The 21986-nt window shown below is 40.6% G+C and overlaps 2 protein-coding genes across 3 annotated transcripts in view; both read left to right on the forward strand.

Moving 5' to 3' along the window:
- cacnb4a (calcium channel, voltage-dependent, beta 4a subunit) overlaps positions 1 to 8318 on the forward strand; it is a 37544-nt gene extending 29226 nt beyond the window's left edge. For both annotated transcript variants that reach the window (XM_069154993.1, XM_069154992.1), the window contains 6 exons: positions 2376 to 2434; positions 2537 to 2646; positions 2771 to 2922; positions 3912 to 4007; positions 4149 to 4325; positions 6258 to 8318. In XM_069154993.1, the coding sequence (XP_069011094.1) occupies positions 2376 to 2434; positions 2537 to 2646; positions 2771 to 2922; positions 3912 to 4007; positions 4149 to 4325; positions 6258 to 6521 (858 nt within the window). In that variant the 3' untranslated portion in view covers positions 6522 to 8318. The remainder of the gene's footprint in view (positions 1 to 2375; positions 2435 to 2536; positions 2647 to 2770; positions 2923 to 3911; positions 4008 to 4148; positions 4326 to 6257) is intronic.
- A 291-nt stretch (positions 8319 to 8609) lies between these two features.
- arl5a (ADP-ribosylation factor-like 5A) lies at positions 8610 to 19494 on the forward strand. The gene is made up of 6 exons (XM_069154994.1): positions 8610 to 8974; positions 12390 to 12450; positions 12616 to 12763; positions 14007 to 14090; positions 18508 to 18659; positions 18875 to 19494. The coding sequence occupies exons 1-6, from the start codon at positions 8929 to 8931 to the stop codon at positions 18921 to 18923; spliced, it is 540 nt and encodes a 179-aa protein (XP_069011095.1). The 5' UTR covers positions 8610 to 8928; the 3' UTR covers positions 18924 to 19494.
- Positions 19495 to 21986: the final 2492 nt, after the last annotated feature.

Below are 21986 nucleotides of genomic sequence, written 5' to 3' on the forward strand. Positions count from 1 at the left end.
TACAGACCATTTACCTTTTCACATGAAAAGTACAAATTAAAACATTTTATTGTTGCTTCAGTAGAGAGCAATGCCCACAACAACAAACAAAACAACCTAGTTAGCCCCACCACCAAAATAAACCAAAATGCTAACAAAAGACATGGGTTTAAACTACGCTCCTAACTCAGGGTCAGGAGGAAAAGGTGCACAAACAATAAGGGCCTCTTCCACGAACTAAAACTGCTGAAGAAGGTGCTCAATATTTACAAGTACTACAATAATACAATCGTGTAGTCAACAGGTGCTATTTACAGCTGAGTGCTCTTAATCAGAAATACACAGCTAATCTATTTACAAATTCGAACAGAAACTAAACAAAACTCACTCCTTGTTGGCAGCGGATGAGTTGCAGGAAGGTGAGCAGCCAATGGCTGAGGTTTTGAAGGCTGAAGCAGCATGCAGGTCCAACCAGGCTACTGAACTCTTCCAATTGCTGCTCACCAACTACAATTTGAACCAAACATCTAGAAAGCTCCACCTGAGCAGAAGAACACACCCTTATCATGTTTCATAATATGCTGTACATAAATGACCCCAAGGTCATAACAAGGTAAACAAGTAGCTGAAAAACTGTAAGTACAGCACTTTTTTTTTTTGTAAGTCTTTGCACTCGATAATAGCTCCATTTTTCACCTGACAGCTGCTCCGTGTTTCAGCTCAAAGGACATGAAGCCCGTCGACTCTGTCACTGTCAAGCTCATCTCAACGAATCAAAGTGACAACTGGCTCAGTCAAACACAAAGTGTCGCCCATGTCGATTCGTGTATCCATGTATTCATCTCCTTGAGTCAAACACCTCAAACCAAAAGGATTGAAAATGTCAATTCGAGGCCTCAGTTGGGCCCTCATATTCATCACTCAAGACTGCACTGTCTGATTTCCCCAATTCATCACCTGTGCATCGGTCTTTGCGACACCACTCATTGTAGCTCTTAATCACTTTATTTAATGTCGCCCCATCTGTCAATCAGGAGGAGGAAAAGCCTGAATGAGCAGCATCAGAATGAATAATAAACAGTGTTGGGGAGGTCATTTTTTAAATGAAATATGTTGCAGATTACTAGTTACCCTGCTAAAAATACAATTAGTAATGTAACGTTTTTAATTACTTTATTGAAGTTATGTAACTTGTGACATTTGATTAATTTCTGTGGACAGCACAAATGACCAACATAAGACATTATAATGAAAGTAAATGAGTAGAGCGAAGAGTCATTAAAAGAACTGAGCATATAAAATATCTGATATGTAATGTAACTATTTTAAATATTAGTAATGTAGCATATTACATTTCATTACTTCTCTAACAAATGTTTCAAACTGGGAAATAAAGCTAAAAAAGCCCTGAAAAATATATGTAAACTAGACCGAGCAAAACTTAACACTCAAAACTTGATTCAAAAGTTCTTCAATATAACCTGAATTAAGGTTGGGATGTCTGAATTTTCAAGCACACCCACCAATAACCCTTTAATCCCTAGAGGCCCCCAATTGGGGGCCAGGGACTAAACTATGTTTAAAATATGGACATATATACTGATATTTACACATCTGAACAAATCTCACAAGTGTTCCCTTTATTATTAAAAATATGTTTTTATTATTATTTTATATTGTGGTTGCAGAGATATATCCTTTTAGCAATTTTTGAACAGAAGCCTAAAAAATAGGTTTGTTTTTAAAGGGATAAAAATCCAAAGTATGTAGATCCCAGCTGACTACAGTGAGGAATAATGTTCCCAGAACCTCAAACCAAGTTTACATTCTGGTCGACTCCTTGCTGAGTGATAATACAGCTATAAACAGGGCTGAGTGATGTTCACATGTTCTTAACATTGGTTCCTGAATGAATCTTTAAATATCTCTTCCTCTTATTCGACAAATGGCCAACTGCCTTGGTGGGGTTGCTTAGAACAATGCACATTGATCTGATTGGCAGACGAGAGGCAGTGGAAATTCAAACAAGAGAACCAATCAAAAAAAAAGGCTCAAGATTTGAGCACATACTGCCAAATGATTGGAGCCTGTCATGTCATGTTATATTCTACATGAGTTTTTTTCTTACTGGAAAGCATATATGCAGATGTAACCCCTTTGTAATTATCAACAATTTGAACAGTAACTGCAATTTAATTACATATTTTTTCTCAGTAATATTAATTGATTACATTTTTGGGGAGAATTTATTTAAGTATAACCAGTTACTTCCCAACGGTGATAATAGAAGTCCTCTTCCACTTATTTGCTTCTCGATCGCATATTGATATTCATGTTAAAGGCCCATTTCTTTGATTTCCTGATGTTCTTATCTAGTTTTCTCTTCTTTGCTGCAGGTGACAGATATGATGCAGAAGGCGCTCTTTGACTTCCTGAAGCACAGGTTTGATGGCAGGTGAGCAGTGACAGCCACACAGCGTCTTCCCTACAGCACAGTGCATTATCCTGCTGCCACACAGTGTGCTCCATCTGATGTGTATGTTTTATGTTGTTCCAGGATATCCATCACGAGGGTAACAGCTGACATATCATTGGCCAAGAGGTCAGTACTAAACAACCCCAGTAAGAGGGCCATCATTGAGAGATCCAACACCCGCTCCAGCCTCGGTAAAACCACAGGAACCGTCTCACTCAATGATGTGCATGTCTTGTCGGTGTTGTGGCAGTGAATCACCGTCTTTATTCCAAACTGTACACAGTTGCTCTGCTGTACGTGTTTGTTTTGCTGCAGCGGAGGTCCAGAGTGAAATAGAACGGATCTTTGAGCTGGCCAGATCTCTGCAGCTGGTGATCTTGGATGCAGACACCATTAATCACCCGGCACAGCTTATCAAGACCTCATTAGCACCTATTATCGTCCATGTTAAAGTGTCCTCACCCAAGGTAAGAATGAAGGCTTCGACACAGGTTTCCCACAGGTCAGGGAATTTCAGGGAATTTTAAAAACTCTTTTCCAGACAAGGAAAGTCAGGGGATTTGATAATTTTTTGGGCCAAGTCATGGAATATCAGTGCATTTTGTTTGCTTGTTTCAATTCTAGTTGCCATTGATCAAAATATATTTTCCATGTAGTCTTTTTTTTTTATCACATTATTCCACGTGTCCAGTATTGCCTGAGTGGTTTTATCCCTTTTCCATTCGTCCACAAGTGGCAAGCACTTCAGTAAAGATAGGCCTTTTCTTGTAACTGCTCAGGAAGGCAAACATGCCAAGAAAATGTAAATTTCAAAAGCTTTGGTTACAAAATGATGACTTTGAAAACTAAGTGATGAAGAATAAATGACAGAAAAGGTAAATGTAAAAATTTTTTAAACTACTGTATATCTATCAAATATGGCACGGGGAGCCCTTTGCATCCGTGCCAGCAGTGAGAAGTAGACAGCCATCTAATAAACCTGTCAATGTTCACATTTGTTGTCATCTCCTAGCAGGATACTGCAGACAGGTTTTTGAGGATTAACATTATTAGAAGTGATAAAAAAAAAAACTAAAAGTAAAAAGATTTTACTGCACTCGTTGACCTTTAACAAGCAGAATAATCTCTCAGTTTTAGTTCCCAGTTAAATATGCGGAAACCCATTTAGGCAGTTAGTTAAAGTCGGAAGCAGAAGGTATGTCTGTTACACTGAGTTTGGAGTTATTGGAGCTGGGACAGGCGTATTATTACTTGTGTTGGATTGATTTTCTGAAAAATGTATCCTCTTGCATATTTTCCGTTTAATGTTGAGTTTAATGTTTGTATTTCAAAGGCTGGAGATTGTGATAAAAAAAGGCCTGTTAAGCTAGTAGGGTTGCGTTTTTAAAGAGTCGTAGGTCTGTTTATTCTATATTTGGAGACATTTCTGTGTGTCTTTCTACTGTGCCTCCCACAGGTCCTGCAGCGGCTGATCAAATCAAGAGGGAAATCTCAAAGCAAACACTTGAATGTGCAGCTTGTTGCGGCAGAAAAACTATCCCAGTGTCCTTCTGTGAGTATACTTCAGACACCCTTTTAAAAGGGAAGCAACTTATATAGGCTTTCTTCTGTAAGCAATAGTGGTGAAACTTTGAAAAGAAATCCATATGCAGCAGCAGCAGCTACACTGTCCTCTCTTCCTTTCCCACCTCAGGAGATGTTTGATATTATTTTGGATGAGAACCAGCTGGAAGATGCGTGCGAACACCTGGCGGAGTACCTGGAGGCGTACTGGCGTGCTACACACACTTCACTTAGCACACCACTCAACCCCCTGCTGGGACGCAATCTGGGCTCCACTGCTCTCTCCCCGTATCCTGCTGCCATCCAGGTGAATTTATCAAATTGAAGAGCAAAAAAAGTTGCCCTCTATCTTTTTCCTGTGGTAGTTCATTTAAGTTTGAGCTCCCAGATTATTTATCAGTATCTATAAAGTTCAGTCATACTAAACTATGTTTTCACATTTATTAGCCTTGTAGATGGATGAAAAAACACCATTACACTGAGTGGATGCTGTGCTTCTGATAAATGTATTAGGCCCTGAAGCCATAGCTCAGATGCAAGAATAATTACCACAGTCAGATTTTTTAGCAACAAGCTGAAAGCAATTCTGCAGAAACACTTCACTGCAGTCATGAAAAGTAGATGTACATGTTTGGGCATTTTATGTCTTTATCAGATAGTAGCAGAGGAGACTTACAGGAAATGAGGAGGGAAGAGAGACGGGGAATGACTTGCAGTAAAGATCTGACCAGACCAGGGTTCAAATTAGGGATTTAATACTCAGGGCATGTGCACCCATGTGGTATGCACTCTAATCACTCAGCAACCAGGTCACCCCCACAGTTACTGCTGAAAAAAGTGTCAAAATGTCCATTCAAATTGTTTAAAACACTCCCTCAACCCTGGTGGATAGCAATCAAATGGACTATCCACCCAAATCCTCAGTATTTTCCAGACACCTTTGGTTTGCCAGAATATGGTAAAATAATTAAAAAGTTCAGCATCATGCTGACTCTCTTCAAGACTCTTCAGCTCCACTGAATGAGTATTCAGGGCTATATTAGCATAACTGTTTTTGTTACTAATGCTGTGTTCAGGCAGCTAGGAAGTTAAGTCAAGTCAAGTCTGTTTTGTTTGGAAATCACATTTCAATACAACAGAGGTTGACCAAAATGCTGCACATAATCAAACAGAATGAAAACGGTAAAAAGCAAGATTAAGCTCACTCAAACCATACAGTAAATACATAGATGCAACAGTGAAAGCCTGGTCTGTATTCCCAGTTCGGCAGCCATTCAGTTCTATTTTCCCATTCAGAGGTTAAAACTTTGTTACTTTCTAGTTGCTTATGAACGCACCAATACTTAGCATATGGATTGGCAGTGGACAACTGGATGATGTTGTAACAGTGGTTTTTAAAGTGTTTGGAAGTTTGATACTTCAACCATGAAGTCTGTTGCAACTGACAGCAGAGAAAAGCTTATGATCCTTGGTCTTTGATTTGAATTTCTTCATTGCTGTCAATGAGGAAGCAACAGCCATTTTACAGCCACCTTTGATGCCGACGTGGGGCAGTGTTCCATCTAAAGTCAAGTTTGACATTTAAGTGCTTGACATACAGTACTGTGAAAAGGTTTCAGGCACAAAGGCAGGTGAAAAAGTACCTTTTCCTTTAAAACGACACCAACCAGGGAGGCAGTTTCAGTTTCCTCTCTTGCTTCATATAATTTCTGAAGAAGGGATCAGGGCTGTCAGGGTCAGGACTCCTGGCTGATCCAATGCCTCCCTGATGGCTCTATGTGATTGACAAGATTCTTCTTGCACTTCTCAGCTCCATTTCTGACCAAATACCCAACTTTATATACAGATATGCAGCCTCAAACCTTGAAAGGAACCTCTTCTATGCTTCACTGTAGCCTGCAGACACTCATCCATGCAGCACTCTCTAATATGGGTTTACATGATTTGAAAATCATTTCATTCTGTTTTTATTTACATTTTACAGAGCGTCCCAACTTTTTTGGAAACAGGATTGTATTAAAAGATATAATGTTTGTGTCAAAGTGTGTTTATAATGGATAAAACTAACATATTCAATCCCAATTTTGTAATATACCAATACTTTACAAACTCCTTTCCAGTTTAATGTTGTGTAACATCATGAATTATGCATAGTTATGGTTTATACTCTGTTGAAGTGTTGTGTCAAATGTTTAGCAAAGCAAAACGCTACATAGAATCAGTATTCTCTCTCATTTAGGCCCAAAGAAACCGGAACAGCAACCACACAACAACAGACCATTCCCCCGTTGAGCGTCGCAGTCTGATGCCTGCCGACGAGAACTACCACAACGAGCGGGCACGGAAGAATCGCAACCGCCTGTCTTCAGGCTCACAGCACAGCAGGGATCACTCTCCTCTGGTGGAGGAGGACTACCAGGACCCCTACCAGGACTCTTACAAGCCTCATCGCAACCGCGGATCACCGGCAGGCTACACCCAGGACTCCAGGCACCGGCTTTGAGCCTGCTGTTAACAAAGTGTAGGCCTGTCTTTCTCTTAACAACCACCGTGAACACAAGAGCTGAGGCAGCTTGGCTATAACATGATAAATCTACTACACTCATGTGGACTGTACTAACATCTTATTTATGTGTAGTACCTCATATCTCTTTTGGCCTTGGCTCCTGCCAAATAAGCTTTTCAACCTAAAAAAAAAAACCCAAACAAGAATCCTACTCTTGAGGTGATGTGAAAGAGGGGCTGGATATGGAAGTAGCACATTAGCAGAAAAGTTGTGGTTTAAAGTGAAAGCTGGACCTGATTTGAATGTCCCAGAAATGGCTTGTAAGCAAGTGAAAGTATGGGACTTCTTCTCGAATCCTCCCGCTATCTCAGCGGTTACTGTAGCATGCAGGTAGGACTCTAATTACAGGTCACTCCCTTGTTCAAGCCAGTGCCAGATGACATCCAGCTGCGATGATCAGCACAGAACTTGTTTGCACGCGTCCAGGAGTTGGTAGAAACAGAGTATGATGCATATTTAATACTCCTCAAGTTTGTGTGCCACTGTCCTCGATGTGAGTGTAATAAATCCCATGAAAGCTTGTTCCCAAATCCAGAGTTTTACAAAATTAGTTTTTTCAAAGTAACATGGATGGTGTTGTGGTGTTCTGTTCAGGGTTCATGCCTTCTGTGGCCCTCTTTCTTTTGTTTTCTCTAAATGCCCTTTTTTTTGGTCATTAATCCCGTCAAGACAGAATCATAAAAAACATGCAGATACAAATACGTTTCAAAGCTCCAAAACCTCAGGAATGAGAGGTCATTTAGACCTGGAAGTGTAGCGTTTATGTTCCTACCTATCTGATGGGAGTTTGATTCTGAGTGTTATGTTAAATTGTCTGGAGAGTTTATAATTTAAATGTTTCAAAATAAGCTATTACAGTAGGGAAGAAACACTTCATGCATGGGAGTCACCTTGTTTCAAAACAGTGGCGCGGGTCAAGCCCGCTCATTTATGAACCACTGTTGTCTGTCATGTGTTTAGCAGGACATCATTTGGAATTGATTGAATTGGGTTATAGTGAGTAACTTATAGAGAGCTTCCATTTGTAAATATAGTCAAAATAATCAGAGGAAAGAAACATCAATTTATGTAAAGTCCCACTTTCAGTACATTAAATTTCAATCCATTTATTTCCTTCCTTTCAGAGCCTTTTTCCAATGTCTGATGAAAAAAAGAGTAATTTTCTTTATTATTAAAGGATTTTATGAAATAAATTAATATATTAAATACTTTTATTAGGTAATGATTTAACATACCCCTCCTCCATATATTCAGCTATATCTTTTTATTGGAATCTCTTTGAGTTTCATTAATGACTCCTGATGAGTGAGAAACTGTCTAAAAGCATGTGGGCAGGACGGCGTTGCCTCAATCACAATGTCTTTTAAAAAGCTACCTTCATGGAAATGTGACTTTCTGCCAGCTAACAACAGGATGAATATGATTATGTTTTAATGACATATCCTTGTATCTTGTAATTTGATCTTTAGATATTGAAAATCTCACATTCAGTTTTTCAGCTCATAGGCCAGAGATCTCATTGTGCAGTGATTTAGGAAAAACAGAAGATCGACAAGGGGACTTCTGTTCTTATCTGCCATATACAGTAGCTTTTCTTGTTGTTTCAAAACAGTGGCGCATAAGCAACAATATAAAAGACTTGAATACTGCCTGTGAGAGAATGATGTATTGACTAGAAGTTTCTGTGCACTGTCATTTTACAATTGTAATTAAATAAACCGCCCTCATCCTGTTGCACCGGTTCTTCGTTAAAAGACACACACACACACACACACAAACGCTCTGTGTCTTCATTTCTTCACCTGTCTTTACATTTTAAACACAGGTGTTCAATGATGAAATGACAAATCACATTTTCTCAGCACTTAAACTGATATAATATAATAAAATACAATATAATATGATGAACGCATACAATACAATACAATATAATATAAAATAATATAACAATTTCTTTCAGTTTTGCATCGCTCAATTGGTACCGACGGGGCAACAAGGCAGCGCATATACGCATGCGCAGGATTGACAGCGCAGCAGAGCACTTCACTACAGCCAGCTGGTACCGAGCAGCTTCCCACAGTGGTTTGCGTTTAGCCTTTGTTTCCGGCAATAAGTCGGCCGTCACGCTTACATTTGCACCCCGTGGTGGAGGCACAGGTTCAATTAATACACACAAGTATGGCGGTTGTACTTGAACGCTTTGACAGCTCCTCGTCGGCGTAGTTATTAGCAAGCGAGCTAGCTAGCTCCGGGTGAAGTCGGGAGCCCTGAACACCGCCGACGCTAGCCGGCTGAGCTACAGCGGACTGTCGCACGCTGGCACCGAGGAGCCTCCTCGTCCACCATGGGGATCCTGTTCACGAAGCTCTGGAGGCTGTTCAACCACCAAGGTAAGGACGGCGCCGCGGCGCCTCTCATGAGCGTGTGGAGGACAGCGGAGCGGTGTCGGTGGTCACGAAGGCCCGCTGCTGTCTCCGACCGCATCTCCACCGACCACCGAGCACAAGGCTGGTGTATGGACCACCGGGTCCACCGGGTCCACCGAGGCTGGTGTATGGACCACCGGGTCCATCGAGGCTGGTGTATGGACCACCGGGTCCACCGAGGCTGGTGTATGGACCACCGGGTCCATCGAGGCTGGTGTATGGACCACCGGGTCCACCGGGTCCACCGAGGCTGGTTTATGGACCACCGGGTCCAGTACTGTGTCTGCTGACACCGTCTGTCCGGAACCAGAGGGGGGGTGGTGGGTGGGGGGCTGTGCACGTTTTACCTTTTGCCCGGTGGACGATACTTCCCTACTAACTCTGCGCACCGTTTCTTGAGTTCACTTCGTGTTGTATTATTTACGTGTGGAGGACATCGGTCCGTGAACCCGAGTTGTCCCCGAGTTGTCCCCGGGCTGGTGTCTTCAGTCAGTAAACCGGGCCGTCGCTAAACCAGTGTAACGTGAGCCTGTCCTCCGGCCCGGTGTTGTGACTGGAGGTGACTTCACAAACACTGAGTCCAGCCTCATCAGCAGAAAAGATCCGGCCAGTCAGGATCAATGACAGGTTTGAGAGTGAAGCCCAGTGACTTTGTGCTGCCTGTGTGTGTGTGTGTGTGTGTGTGTGTGTGTGTGTGTGTGATCCCATCATGTTATCAGGGTACAGGTCACCGGGCATCTCCAAATCAGGACTAATTACAATTTCACTAGTTTTAGTTTGTCAGCTGGGAACTACATCCCTGTAAACTATTCAATCCATGAAATCTCTGTCAGATTTTACAATTCTTCTGTACAATATATATGTATATGTATATTTTACAGGTGTTTGATCATCTCTGTGCTGCGCTCCATTTAGCTTCTACCCGTCTTGTCTCTGGAGCCTGTAGATCTTTTATTGTGGCCTCCTGGATGTAACCCCCAGATGTGCATCAGAGTGTCCGGACGTTTTACCACATCTGTCCCCAGCTGAGCGAATCAGCCCAGGGGAATTACAGAAGTTCGTTTACAGGGATGAGGACGCGTGGTTAGATATAACAAACTTGGTTGTCCCTGTTAAAAGGCCTCAAGGCAACATAAGCAAAATCCTAATCGACATTATAACTACAGTATTGACACAGATTGATCTTTAAATTTGCTTGAAAATATTACATTTTCTCGGCCTTTCTCACACTCGGCAACAGGTGGGGTACACGATGGTAGATACAGAGACTCATTTAAACTTACACTTTAGGGAATTTAGAGTTTTCAGTTTATCTAACCTTTGTTTGGTTATTAGTTTAGATCATTTCTTCAAGCAAAAATGTGCAAAATTAAAAAGTTGTGTTCTTGGTTGGACAAAGTGAACAATTTAAAAACATTACCTTAAAAAAATTGTGGTGGTTATTTAGTACTATTTTCAGATGGTTTTTTTTTTTTTTTTTTTTTATCCAATCAGTTAATAGAAAACATATTTGGCAGAGTAATTAAAAAAAAGAAGCGAGTTTGAGACCTACTTTGGATGATGGTGGGTGGAGGGGGGGCATGCAACAACTGTGCTGCCTGCATTTAAAGAAGTTGAGTTTCTTTTGTCAGGATTAATGCGAGTATCTTATCTGGCACCTGCGTGACCTTTTTATTCCACACAACACTTTTTGTTTTTGCTCCAACTTCTTCTTCCACTTGCAGTGTGGCAGACATCACGTGTGTGAAGTCTGTTTGCGGAAGCTAAATTCAGACTGAAATAGCGTCTTCATGTATTTTGTTTACGTTCAACATGGTTGGGTTGCGTAGACACTGCCCACATTTGGACTTTATGCAAATCTGTTTGCAGCTGCTTTCACTTCCTCAGTTTTAGAGGTTCTGTTCTGTATCTTTCCTGATCCTATTTTTAAAGGCTGTAACAAATGCTTCACTCTTTTGAAATCGACTGTGGGGGAAAAAAGGAGTGTAATTGAACATAACAGATTATTGATTATAATATTGGCTCCAAGGCCAGCGGTATGCAAAACTGGTGGACGCAGCCGTGAGGCAGAGAACGGGGTTAAGTGTTTTTGTCAAACCTTCATCAAACTGATATGAGTTCGGTACATTGATATTATCTGATGATGGCGTCTCGATAACAGATTTGCATTGTTCCCAAGTTCACATTTTGGGTTTTTCATGTAAATATACGAGATGGTTAGCAGAAGCAGACAGAGAGATAACGGGTGCGCAAATAATACAATGATTATGCATTCATTACTGTAGTTGTCAGTGAAGTGGAGGTTTTATGGTTGTGTACAACTTTAATTTAAATCCCTTTACTATACCTGTCCTAAAAAACCACAGCTATACAGTTGTAGTTTGATATACTTGTAACCTACAGCTCACAAACAGGAGAAAATGCTCAGTTTTAGCACCACAATAATAAGTCAGTTAGAGGCATTGCCCTGTAATCTCATATCAACAGAAGATGAAATACATCTCCAGTGCGCAGGCCTTTGTGTGTTTGTTCCTATGTATGGGCTTGTCTGTAGACTAAACATGGAGATACATGTGAGAAACCATACTTAAAAAACATGTAGAGGACCAGAACAGTGGAGGTACGATGTGGGTTTAATCTGTCTGTCATGCTCCAGTTTCTCTAAATTACCCATTTGGCCATAACTAATAACACCAACCAGTCTTTGTGCCTCATCTTTTTTTTAATCTTTCCCTCTTGTCACAGGATCTGAAACATGGTGACATCATTAAGCCCTAGATTTAAAAAAGAGCCTTTAGTGCTGTTGATGCTTGAAGCTAGGGAATATATTGCAAAAGGTAGCTGAATAGAAAAGCACCCAGCACTTTGATCCCTAATGCTGTGTCATCTTTACCTTTACCCTGACTTTGTGCTTACTACAGGACATCTTACAATTGTCTTGTCTCTTCAGCGTCTGCAGCAAGATAACAATGGATCGCTGTGTCACATCTTATTTGTCCTTTTGTGTGTTAGACACGGTACTGTTTATGCCATCTCCACAGCTGCCGCTGTCTTCAGCCTGATAGTGCACGCTTCCTGAAGACCACCCACAAACTCTTCTGTAGCTGTGAAAGTACACTGTTCACAGCACCACAATGTCCCAGTGATGGTTAGTAGACGTGTGAAGCTACACAATTTGGTACCAGAGGAGAGAGCTGAACACAAAAAAGGCTGTTGTTCGAGCAGCTCAAAGCAGTCCTATGTCAGAAGACGTCTTTTAAACAGATTACTCGGTCGAGTTTACATAAGAGTCACATCAGTCAGTCACCAGCACCTAACCCACATATTGATGTCACTGTGGGTCTGTGAATTATTTGTAAGTGTCTTTAATGCCTTTCAGAGCACAAAGTTATCATCGTGGGCCTGGACAATGCTGGCAAGACCACCATTCTTTACCAGTTGTAAGTATCCAGATTAATAATGTAGATCTTTCAGTAAGCTTTTTCTTATGTGCTCACAATTTTTTTTTTTTATTCCATGTATTGCATGAGATCTGGATATGGTCATTTCGTGAATGTTGCTTGTGTCAGCCATAACCTGAAGGTATTGTTTTGTGTGTGTTATAGTTCAATGAATGAGGTGGTACACACCTCCCCAACGATTGGAAGCAACGTGGAGGAGATCGTTGTCAACAACACTCATTTCCTGATGTGGGACATTGGGGGTCAGGAGTCCCTGAGGTCATCGTGGAATACATACTACACAAACACAGAGGTACGGTCGTAACAGCTTGTTTTGACTCGCTGCTTATCAAAAAGGAATGAGATCATTCCTGAAGCATCCAGCTGAAATACGTAGAACTGTTTGAACTTCAGTTAGACTGATAAATTTACCAGACTGTTGTATCTGCCAATATTAGCTCATTCCAGACTTACTGTATTCATGTATATTTTGGCCAGACAGCAATGAGAAATTGCGTTATTGAGATGCTAATGTAGGTCTGAGGTGAGAACAACTAATTGATTGACAATTAGATTTTTCAGAAGTAAAATGGCCTGTTTAGTCTGTATCTCTATCACAATCACAAAAACTCTTCTTTTGGATTTGCCTCTAAACAGTTTGTTTAGATTATGTTTAAAAGGGTTACTGTTGGCCAATAGTTTTGTTATTTTTGTATTATTTTAAACTGAACTAGTGGCCGGACTCTGACTTTACATGCAGCAAAAATATAAATGCAACACTTGTGTTTTTCCTCCAATTTTTTAGGAATTGAACTTAAAAGATCTGAGACTTTTCACCTTTGACAAGATAAGCCATCTACCTGACCGGTAGTAGCGCATCAGGATGCTGATTAAACAGCATAATTGTTGCACAGGTGTGCGTTGGACTGGTCACAATAAGAAGGCCTCTGTTCTGTCACAAGTTTGAGAGAGCGTGCGACTGACAGGCTGCCTGCAGGAGTGTCTACCAGAGCCGTTGCCCACCAATTGAATGTTCATTTCACAACCGTAACCCGTCTCCAACGTCATTTCTGCGAATTTGGCACTACCAGCCTCACAACCAGACCACGTGTGAACACACCAGCAGACGTGCTACATGACAAAACTGCACATTTTTGCAGTGGCCTTTTGTTGTGACCAGTCCAAGGCAAACTTGTGGGAAGTAATTATGGTGTTTAATCAGCGTCTTGATGAAGGACTCACAAACACAGATTCTAACAAATTTGTGAATTTGTTTTTAGAGAAATAAACCTTTTGTGCACATAAAAGGGGTCTTGGATATTTTACTTCAACTCATGAAGAATAGTAGAGAAAGCAAAAGTGTTGCATTCATTTTTTTTTTTTTGTGTACTTCTGTAGGTACTATGACAGATTTTTTTTTTCCACAGTGACGGTAAAATGAATGAACTTCCCAGTATAATGCAGTTTGCATATGACTAGCCGAGACTATGGTGCTATGTCTGTGGTCGGCTTCTTTTCTTAACTGTCCATTATTTCTCCCCATCTTCTCTGACTAGTTTGTCATTGTGGTGGTTGACAGCACAGACAGAGAAAGGATTTCGGTGACCAAAGAAGAACTCTACAGAATGCTCGCACATGAAGTGAGTAGCATGAAAAAGTGATAATGATGCTTGCAATTGTAATCGTTTTTAAGTGATGGTATTACATTTAAACAAACATACTTGTGTTTTTTCCCCCCGGTTTGGTGGTGACCTACAACAACAGGTCATCTTTTTTAGATTTAAATATTAGTTTCTAGAGCTAGAGAAATGCCACATGATGCCAAGATGTAATGGAAAAAAAATTATGTTGTGAATGATCTTAAATTAAAGTTACAAACATTGCTTCAAAAAAGTCCATATTAAATACCAGTTAGCAGCAGTAAACAGCACAGGTACGGGGAAATACATTATGTAATATGTATTACAAAACATTCTCAATTATTATTTCAAAATGCAAAACACAATAACTTGGGGCAACACAGAAGTAAATACTTTGTGCTCAGTGAAAGACAAAGAAAGGGGAGCCATGAAGGTCACAATAGTTCACCCACCCAAATTAGTTTCATCAGTGCACTTAGGAAGGCATTACCAAGATGTCGGTGCATTTTCACCAGCGGGTTCATATTTGACAATTAAACTAAATGAAGGGAAATATCTGATTAATTTAGGTGTGTGAGCCACGTTTGTGCTTTTAGAATTTGCTCAGCAATTAGACAAAACAGTAGTTGTGGATAGCACGAGGCCCCATGATATACAGTGGGGCAAAAAAAGTATTAAGTCAGCCACCAATTGTGAAAGTTCTCCCACTTAAAAAGATGAGAGACGCCTGTAATTTTCATCATAGGTACACTTCAACTATGAGAGACAGGATGGGGGGAAAGAATCCAGGAAATCACATTGTAGGATTTTTAATGAATTAATTGGTAAATTCCTTGGTAAAATAAGTATTTGGTCACCTACAAACAAGCAAGATTTCTGGCTCTCACAGACCTGTAACTTCTTCTTTAAGAGGCTCCTCTGTCCTCCACTCGTTACCTGTATTAATGGCACCTGTTTGAACTTGTTATCAGTATAAAAGACACCTGTCCACAACCTCAAACAGTCACACTCCAAACTCCACTATGGCCAAGACCAAAGAGCTGTCAAAGGACACCAGAAACAAAATTGTAGACCTGCACCAGGCTGGGAAGACTGAATCTGCAATAGGTAAGCAGCTTGGTGTGAAGAAATCAACTGTGGGAGCAATTATTAGAAAATGGAAGACATACAAGACCACTGATAATCTCCCTCGATCTGGGGCTCCACGCAAGATCTCACCCCGTGGGGCCAAAATGATCACAAGAACGGTGAACAAAAATCCCAGAACCACACGGGGGGATCTGGTGAGTGACCTGCAGAGAGCTGGGACCAAAGTAACAAAGGCTACCATCAGTAACACACTACGCCGCCAGGGACTCAAATCCTGCAGTGCCAGACGTGTCCCCCTGCTTAAGCCAGTACATGTCCAGGCCCGTCTGAAGTTTGCCAGAGAGCATTTGGATGATCCAGAAGAGGATTGGGAGAATGTCATATGGTCAGATGAAACCAAAATAGAACTTTTTGGTAAAAACTCAACTCGTCGTGTTTGGAGGAGAAAGAATGCCGAGTTGCATCCAAAGAACACCATACCTACTGTGAAGCATGGGGGTGGAAACATTATGCTTTGGGGCTGTTTTTCTGCAAGGGGACCAGGACGACTGATCCGTGTAAAGGAAAGAATGAATGGGGCCATGTATCGTGAGATTTTGAGTGAAAACCTCCTTCCATCAGCAAGGGCATTGAAGATGAAACGTGGCTGGGTCTTTCAGCATGACAATGATCCCAAACACACCGCCCGGGCAACGAAGGAGTGGCTTCGTAAGAAGCATTTCAAGGTCCTGGAGTGGCCTAGCCAGTCTCCAGATCCCAACCCCATAGAAAATCTGTGGAGGGAGTTGAAAGTCCGTGTTGCCCAGCGACAGCCCCAAAACATCACTGCTCTAGAGGAGATCTGCATGGAGGAATGGGCCAAAATACCAGCAACAGTGTGTGAAAAACTTGTGAAGACTTACAGAAAACGTTTGACCTCTGTCATTGCCAACAAAGGGTATATAACAAAGTATTGAGATGAACTTTTGTTATTGACCAAATACTTATTTTCCACCATAATTTGCAAATATATTCTTTAAAAATCAGACAATGTGATTTTCAGGAATTTTTTTTCTCATTTTGTCTCTCATAGTTGAAGTGTACCGATGATGAAAATTACAGGCGTCTCTCATCTTTTTAAGTGGGAGAACTTGCACAATTGGTGGCTGACTAAATACTTTTTTGCCCCACTGTATATATAAATATACATATAAATATAAAGCACCTTGTTACTATTTTTCAAGTGGAAATTCGGTCCTCAGGAAAAAAAATTCAACATCTTCTTATTTAATTAGGATGACATTTTCTGTCCGTTCATCCCCCTTCAGTCACGTTTATTGAAGCAGAATGGGATGGTTAAGCCGACACACTGACCAACACGGTCAGAAAAAAATAAACAATGCATGCACCTGACAAACTGTTTGTTTTACAGTCTACTTAACTGGATGCAAATGTGGGTCCAATACTGTGTTATTACAGGTGTTTTGAACAAAAGAAGATATGTGATGTCGTATCCAGCAACAGGGCACTTTAAAAGTAAATTACCATTAAATTTAGAATAAATAAAATCGCAAACAAATACTTGTGACATGAACTTGATAAATGTGTTACTTTTAGTTGCTAGCCTAAAAAGGAGCCGATTATAACATGTGCTGAGGTCAGAGTGCTCCTTTGTGCTGTGAAGATGTCGCCAGCAGCTGAAGACTGAGACACACACACACACACACACACACACACACACACACACACACACACACACACACACACACAGTCAGAGAGAGTAAGAGAAAGCGAGAATAAATATGGTTAACTCCTGGTAGCTGTATGATAATTATTTTGTTCTAAATGAATCTTCACCAGAATGAGCTCAGTATTAAAAGAACAGAGACATCCCTAAAGTGGGTGAGAATACATTCCACCGTTATTGTTTTGTGGGTTATAACTTCAGGAACCACCGTGGCATGTTTCCTGTCTGTGCAGAGGGGTCTCTCATCGCTACCTATGCGTTGTGCAACAGCTGTGCATGCAGCAGGACTACGAGTGACAGAAAAGGATTGCATCAATTTAAAGGCCTGGACAATTTCTTAGGAATTCGCAATGTTAGTCTCATTCAGGGTGAAGATATCCGTGCAGTGTCTTCTCACTTCAGGAGACGAAGCACTGTTCCATCTCATGCTGACATCAGTCAGCTTGCTGGTTGTGAACTGTAACATTTTATGTGTTGTTGTTTTGTTTTTTTTTCCTTTAAAATGTCATCTCCCACCGTGCTTTCATAAAAAACAAAAAGCAAAAAAAAAAACAAAAAAAAAAAAAAAAAAAAAAAAAGTAGTCCTTCAGGTGCTGTTTTCTCCCCATGAGCCTGGCCACTGTTGGCAGATTTAATGCCCGTTGTGAGGCCAGATTAAGAGCGTAAGGGAAACACTTCACATGCAGGTTCCCGCTAAGTGATTGGCGACGCAATGTCGATGTTAGAAGCCACCGGAGTTTTGCTGCATTTTACAGGAGGTCTGCGATGTTTCCCCCGTGTGACTTTTGCGTTAGCCTATTGCTTTAGTTTGGACATTGAGCAATAGTCTGTTGTGCTGTTGTCATCGCATAAGAATCCACTGCTCTTGACGTCTATGCGTCTTGCAAGTTAATGCAACCCTTTCTACTGTTCTCAAAGATTGTTAAGGTCCTTAAACAAGACGAACAAGTGTACCTACACGAGGTTCCAATGTCTTGAGCATGTAACAAAAGTCTGTGTTTCCACATTGTATGAACAACAGACGTTGTGTGGTCTTTGTTCTTGAAGTAGGTTACATGTAACCCATAGGTTGAACTACAGGTTAACAAGTGCAACTGAAATATTATGTTTTCTACTACAGATCTTTTCATTTGTTCAAACATCGGCGTACAATTCAACTCTTAGCACGTTAACTCAAAGTCTGCAATTATGTGTGATACCTTCAGTTTTGGAGTGAAAGGTATCAATCAGTCATTCTACTTGACATGTTTATTTCAGGGTTTTCCATGTTTCTGGAGGACTGGGGGTCTGTGGCAGGGTTGGGGGGGGGGGGGTGACAGTTATTTGACAAAAAAAACCTCAGCATTTTCACATAATTATGGACTATTATCATTACAATATTTTATTAAGAATGCATTGTCTGACATAAAAATAATAATCATCCAACTTTGGTAAAACAAAGCTTAAAGTTATAGTGGCTTAGGTGCTGTGAAAAAACACAAGGTGTTATAATGACAGGGAAACCCTGTTGATTTTTGTCTATGCTTATACATTAAACCATCATAATGTCTTTCACAAACATCTACATTTCCTTCTCCTGTCTTCTCTGTATCTGCCCTCCAGGACTTAAGAAAAGCAGGACTGTTGATCTTTGCCAACAAGCAGGATGTGAAAGGCTGCATGTCTGTGGCTGAGATCTCCCAGAGCCTCCAGCTTACCTCTGTCAAAGACCACCAGTGGCACATCCAGGCCTGTTGCGCCCTCACTGGGGAGGGGTGAGAACTGCATTCACATTCAATCTTATTATATTCAAAAATGGAACTTCTGTGTGCAGACCTGAATACTTTTATGTAGGAAAAGTGTGACTTTGTAATAGTACAGGATACATATAGAGGTTTTATTTTAATGCTTGTCCTTCTCTATTTCCATCCCTCTCTCCTCCACATCCCCCCTTCCCCTACGGCGCTCCCAACATCTTGTTTACCTCCAGGTTGTGCCAGGGTCTTGAGTGGATGATGTCACGACTGCGCGTGAGATGATGACCTTCATGACTTTGACTAGGAGTGCACCCTTTCTGTTTGTTTTTTTTCCTGCCTCCAGACATGAGGATGAGGATGGGGGTGAGGTCAGTTGATGGATGGCCCTCTCCTCTTTTCTGTGAAGCTGATACGGGCAGACCGCTGCCAGGACGTTATATTCTTCTGTAATAATTTATTTTACAAAAGACATCTGAACTCTGAACAAAAAACAAAAAACATGACCTTTTTCAGAGGGACATTGGACAGAAAAGAGACTCAAATTATTTAAACTGAAATTTCTGCACGGTTTTCCTTTCTGCAAAACAAGAGGAAGTGTACATGGACTTGTTCTTCAGCTGTGTGTGAGTCTCGCCCACGGTGGCCTTGCAGTATTGCCGGACTGTGGTGGTTTTTATTGCCCCCCCTGTGTGTACAGTCCAGTATTCTCTTTTAACTTGGTGCCTGCAGCAGAATGTTCAAGTGATGATGGTTGATGGCGACTGAAACATACAGAAGGGAGGGTGAAATCACACTGCGCCCTCCTTCCTTTCAGTCTCTGAATAATCACTGAAATAAAGTGTTTTTATCTGTTTCAGGTGAATTGCATTGTGTCATGAATGAATATTTCTTTCAGGTGACTTATTACTACATCAGTCTTCTTTATGATTTACTTTTCTGGTGACAACTGTGAACTATATTGAGTTTATATGTAACTTCTTTTTTTAGTCCTTTAGGGGGCAGAATGTGTCACATGAGATCATGGTCTCTGATGCTTTTCAGGGAGCATGCTGAGCAGCTAGAGTGGAGAGAGCCGTAGAGTGAGGAAACGGAGGGATTCAAGGACAAAAGAAGAGACCAGGTTTACTATGTAAGCAGCACACAGTGAGCGATTATGAGAGAAAAACACAGTAGAATAATGAGCAGGCTTGTCAAGCTCAAATTAACGAGAACTAACACAAGTCAAACTATGTTTTAGGGTTGGCTGTCCACTTATTTGTGGTGCTTCCATTGCCTGATAGCAGTCAAGCCTATCTTACTTTTTCCACAGCTTGCTTCCCCCCATTTTGCCCTGTGTAACAGAGGCCCTAAAAACATCTTTTAACAGCATTTTGTTTTAAAAATGAGCATCAATCAGTGTTTTCTAATTTGACAAAATCAAATGGCTCTGTAGTGCACAGAAGGGTCACCTGAAGTAACAAGCCCACAGACTTTTTTTTTTTTTAATTTTATTTTTTTTAATCTTTTAACTGCAGTTCTTAAAAGCCTCTTTTAGCTCGTAGTTTTGGTTTTACAGCACAGTTCCTGTTTGGTAAGTCTTCAATAGACACATTTCTTCAAAGAAATAACTTGTACAAAATATAAATGAATTAACACCAACACTTGATCTTTTAGTGCGTTTAGTGCAACGATCTTATGATCGTAAGACAATAGATATGATATTAAGATATGACCAAAAGCACTGGCTGATTTCCAGAAACGTGGCCATAGCAGAATTTGGTGGTTTTTGATTTACATGTTAGAATAGATACAGTATGTAGACTCTCATTGTTCCTAAATTCCAAACAATAGTGAGCTGGGTCTGACAATGAATCATGAAACATTATCGGACTGCAGATATTGGCTTCACTGCTGTGATTTTATTGTAACAGGTAAGTCAAACCCAATTAACGCCCTCTAACCAAAATGCCAATAACTACAATAAATTCATGTTCTCAATAATTAAACAAAATACTATAGTTTTGAATCCATTTGCCACCAATCCATAGAGCAGAAGGAAAAAACTGACCTTATTTTATTGATGCGTATAACTGCCACAAAGGTGTGTTTGGCATGATGTTTGTATAATTCTAATATGTGCTCACAGAGTAATGACAGTATTGGATTTCAGCATGTCAAAATTCTTAAGTGATAACAAAGCATCGTAATATTTGACCATTCACTCAGTGAGTCTAGCATCTGCTAACCAGCACTGACCAACTCTGTTGTACAGAAAGGTCAGGGCAGATGTGTCTTCATGTGGAAACCTGATTGTAAACGACAACCTTTTCTGTTTTTGTGAAGTCACTCTATGACTGACCGACTGGTTTAATTTTAGGCTTCTTACCTCAACAGAATTTATAGTTTTCTCAGGTGTTGGTGGGCTAAGATTTACCCTTGGCCGAGTTTGTGTTGTGGTTGTCTTTCCTGCAGCTGTTGTGTTCTGGTCTCACTGGTCACCCGTCATTTTTTCCAGTGACTACGCATCATGCAGCCTAAACCTAACCCTCCCTGGGTGTGTTTGGCACAGAGAAGTCATTCTTTTGACTGATAGAATCATTAAAAGTCTGCGATAACCCTTAACATTAGAACTTGAAGGTATGCACACAATTTTTCCAGAACCTGAAAAATACTTTCTACCTAACATTTACTCATAGACAACTTGTTGGCCAAGAGGTTTGTATAATCCAACTGGGGATTTGTTTCTTGACTAATATAGATTAAACCCCTACAATTACTCTCAAATCAAAATTACATTTAGAAGTTTTTTTTAAGAAAAAAAAAAAAAAAATCCCCTGATGCCTTCGATGTACCTCTAAACCTTTGTCTTCATTCAGTACAAGTTGCTCAAAGAATATACAAATATGTCCTGCCTCTATCTCTACCCACCCACCCTTCTGTCTCTTGCCTGCAGCTCAAGCAGGCAGCTTGCTGACATGGAAAGCCCCAACCCAAAAGCTGACAGGATAGGTTCCTTGTTTGTATGATGTATGAAACCCTGTCTGTCTGAATCTGTGTTTTTGAGACCGTCAGTGTTACACTGCAGCTCCAAAGTGGAAATGGTCATCAAAGGAATCAACTGCTTATTTCACTTATGGTGTGTTCTCTAACATATAAGAACCATCAAATGGACTTTTTAATTGTTAAAAATGTGATTAATATTGGAGGGAGACTTTAAAACTGAAACCTGAATGTCAGACCTTGAACGTCTGTCTCCTGTTTTGATAAAGGCTGATGGACTGTGTAAACACCAGGGACAATGACTGTGTCCACAATTTGACTTTTTTTTTTATCCTGGAAAAGTCTGACATGATGCATTTCTGTAAA

The sequence above is a fragment of the Embiotoca jacksoni genome, unplaced genomic scaffold (assembly GCF_022577435.1).
Source record: "Embiotoca jacksoni isolate LCO1_2020_lvr unplaced genomic scaffold, fEmbJac1.0.p SCAF_2, whole genome shotgun sequence".
Taxonomy (NCBI): domain Eukaryota; kingdom Metazoa; phylum Chordata; class Actinopteri; family Embiotocidae; genus Embiotoca; species Embiotoca jacksoni.

Excerpts from the sequence above, each read along its gene's own strand:
- arl5a (XM_069154994.1), top strand. The coding sequence starts at position 8,929 with ATGGGGATCCTGTTCACGAAGCTCTGGAGGCTGTTCAACCACCAAG. Across the intron at positions 12,451-12,615 it reads ACCACCATTCTTTACCAGTT|TTCAATGAATGAGGTGGTAC; the intron begins GTAAGTATCCAG and ends TGTGTGTTATAG. Across the intron at positions 18,660-18,874 it reads TGCGCCCTCACTGGGGAGGG|GTTGTGCCAGGGTCTTGAGT; the intron begins GTGAGAACTGCA and ends GTTTACCTCCAG.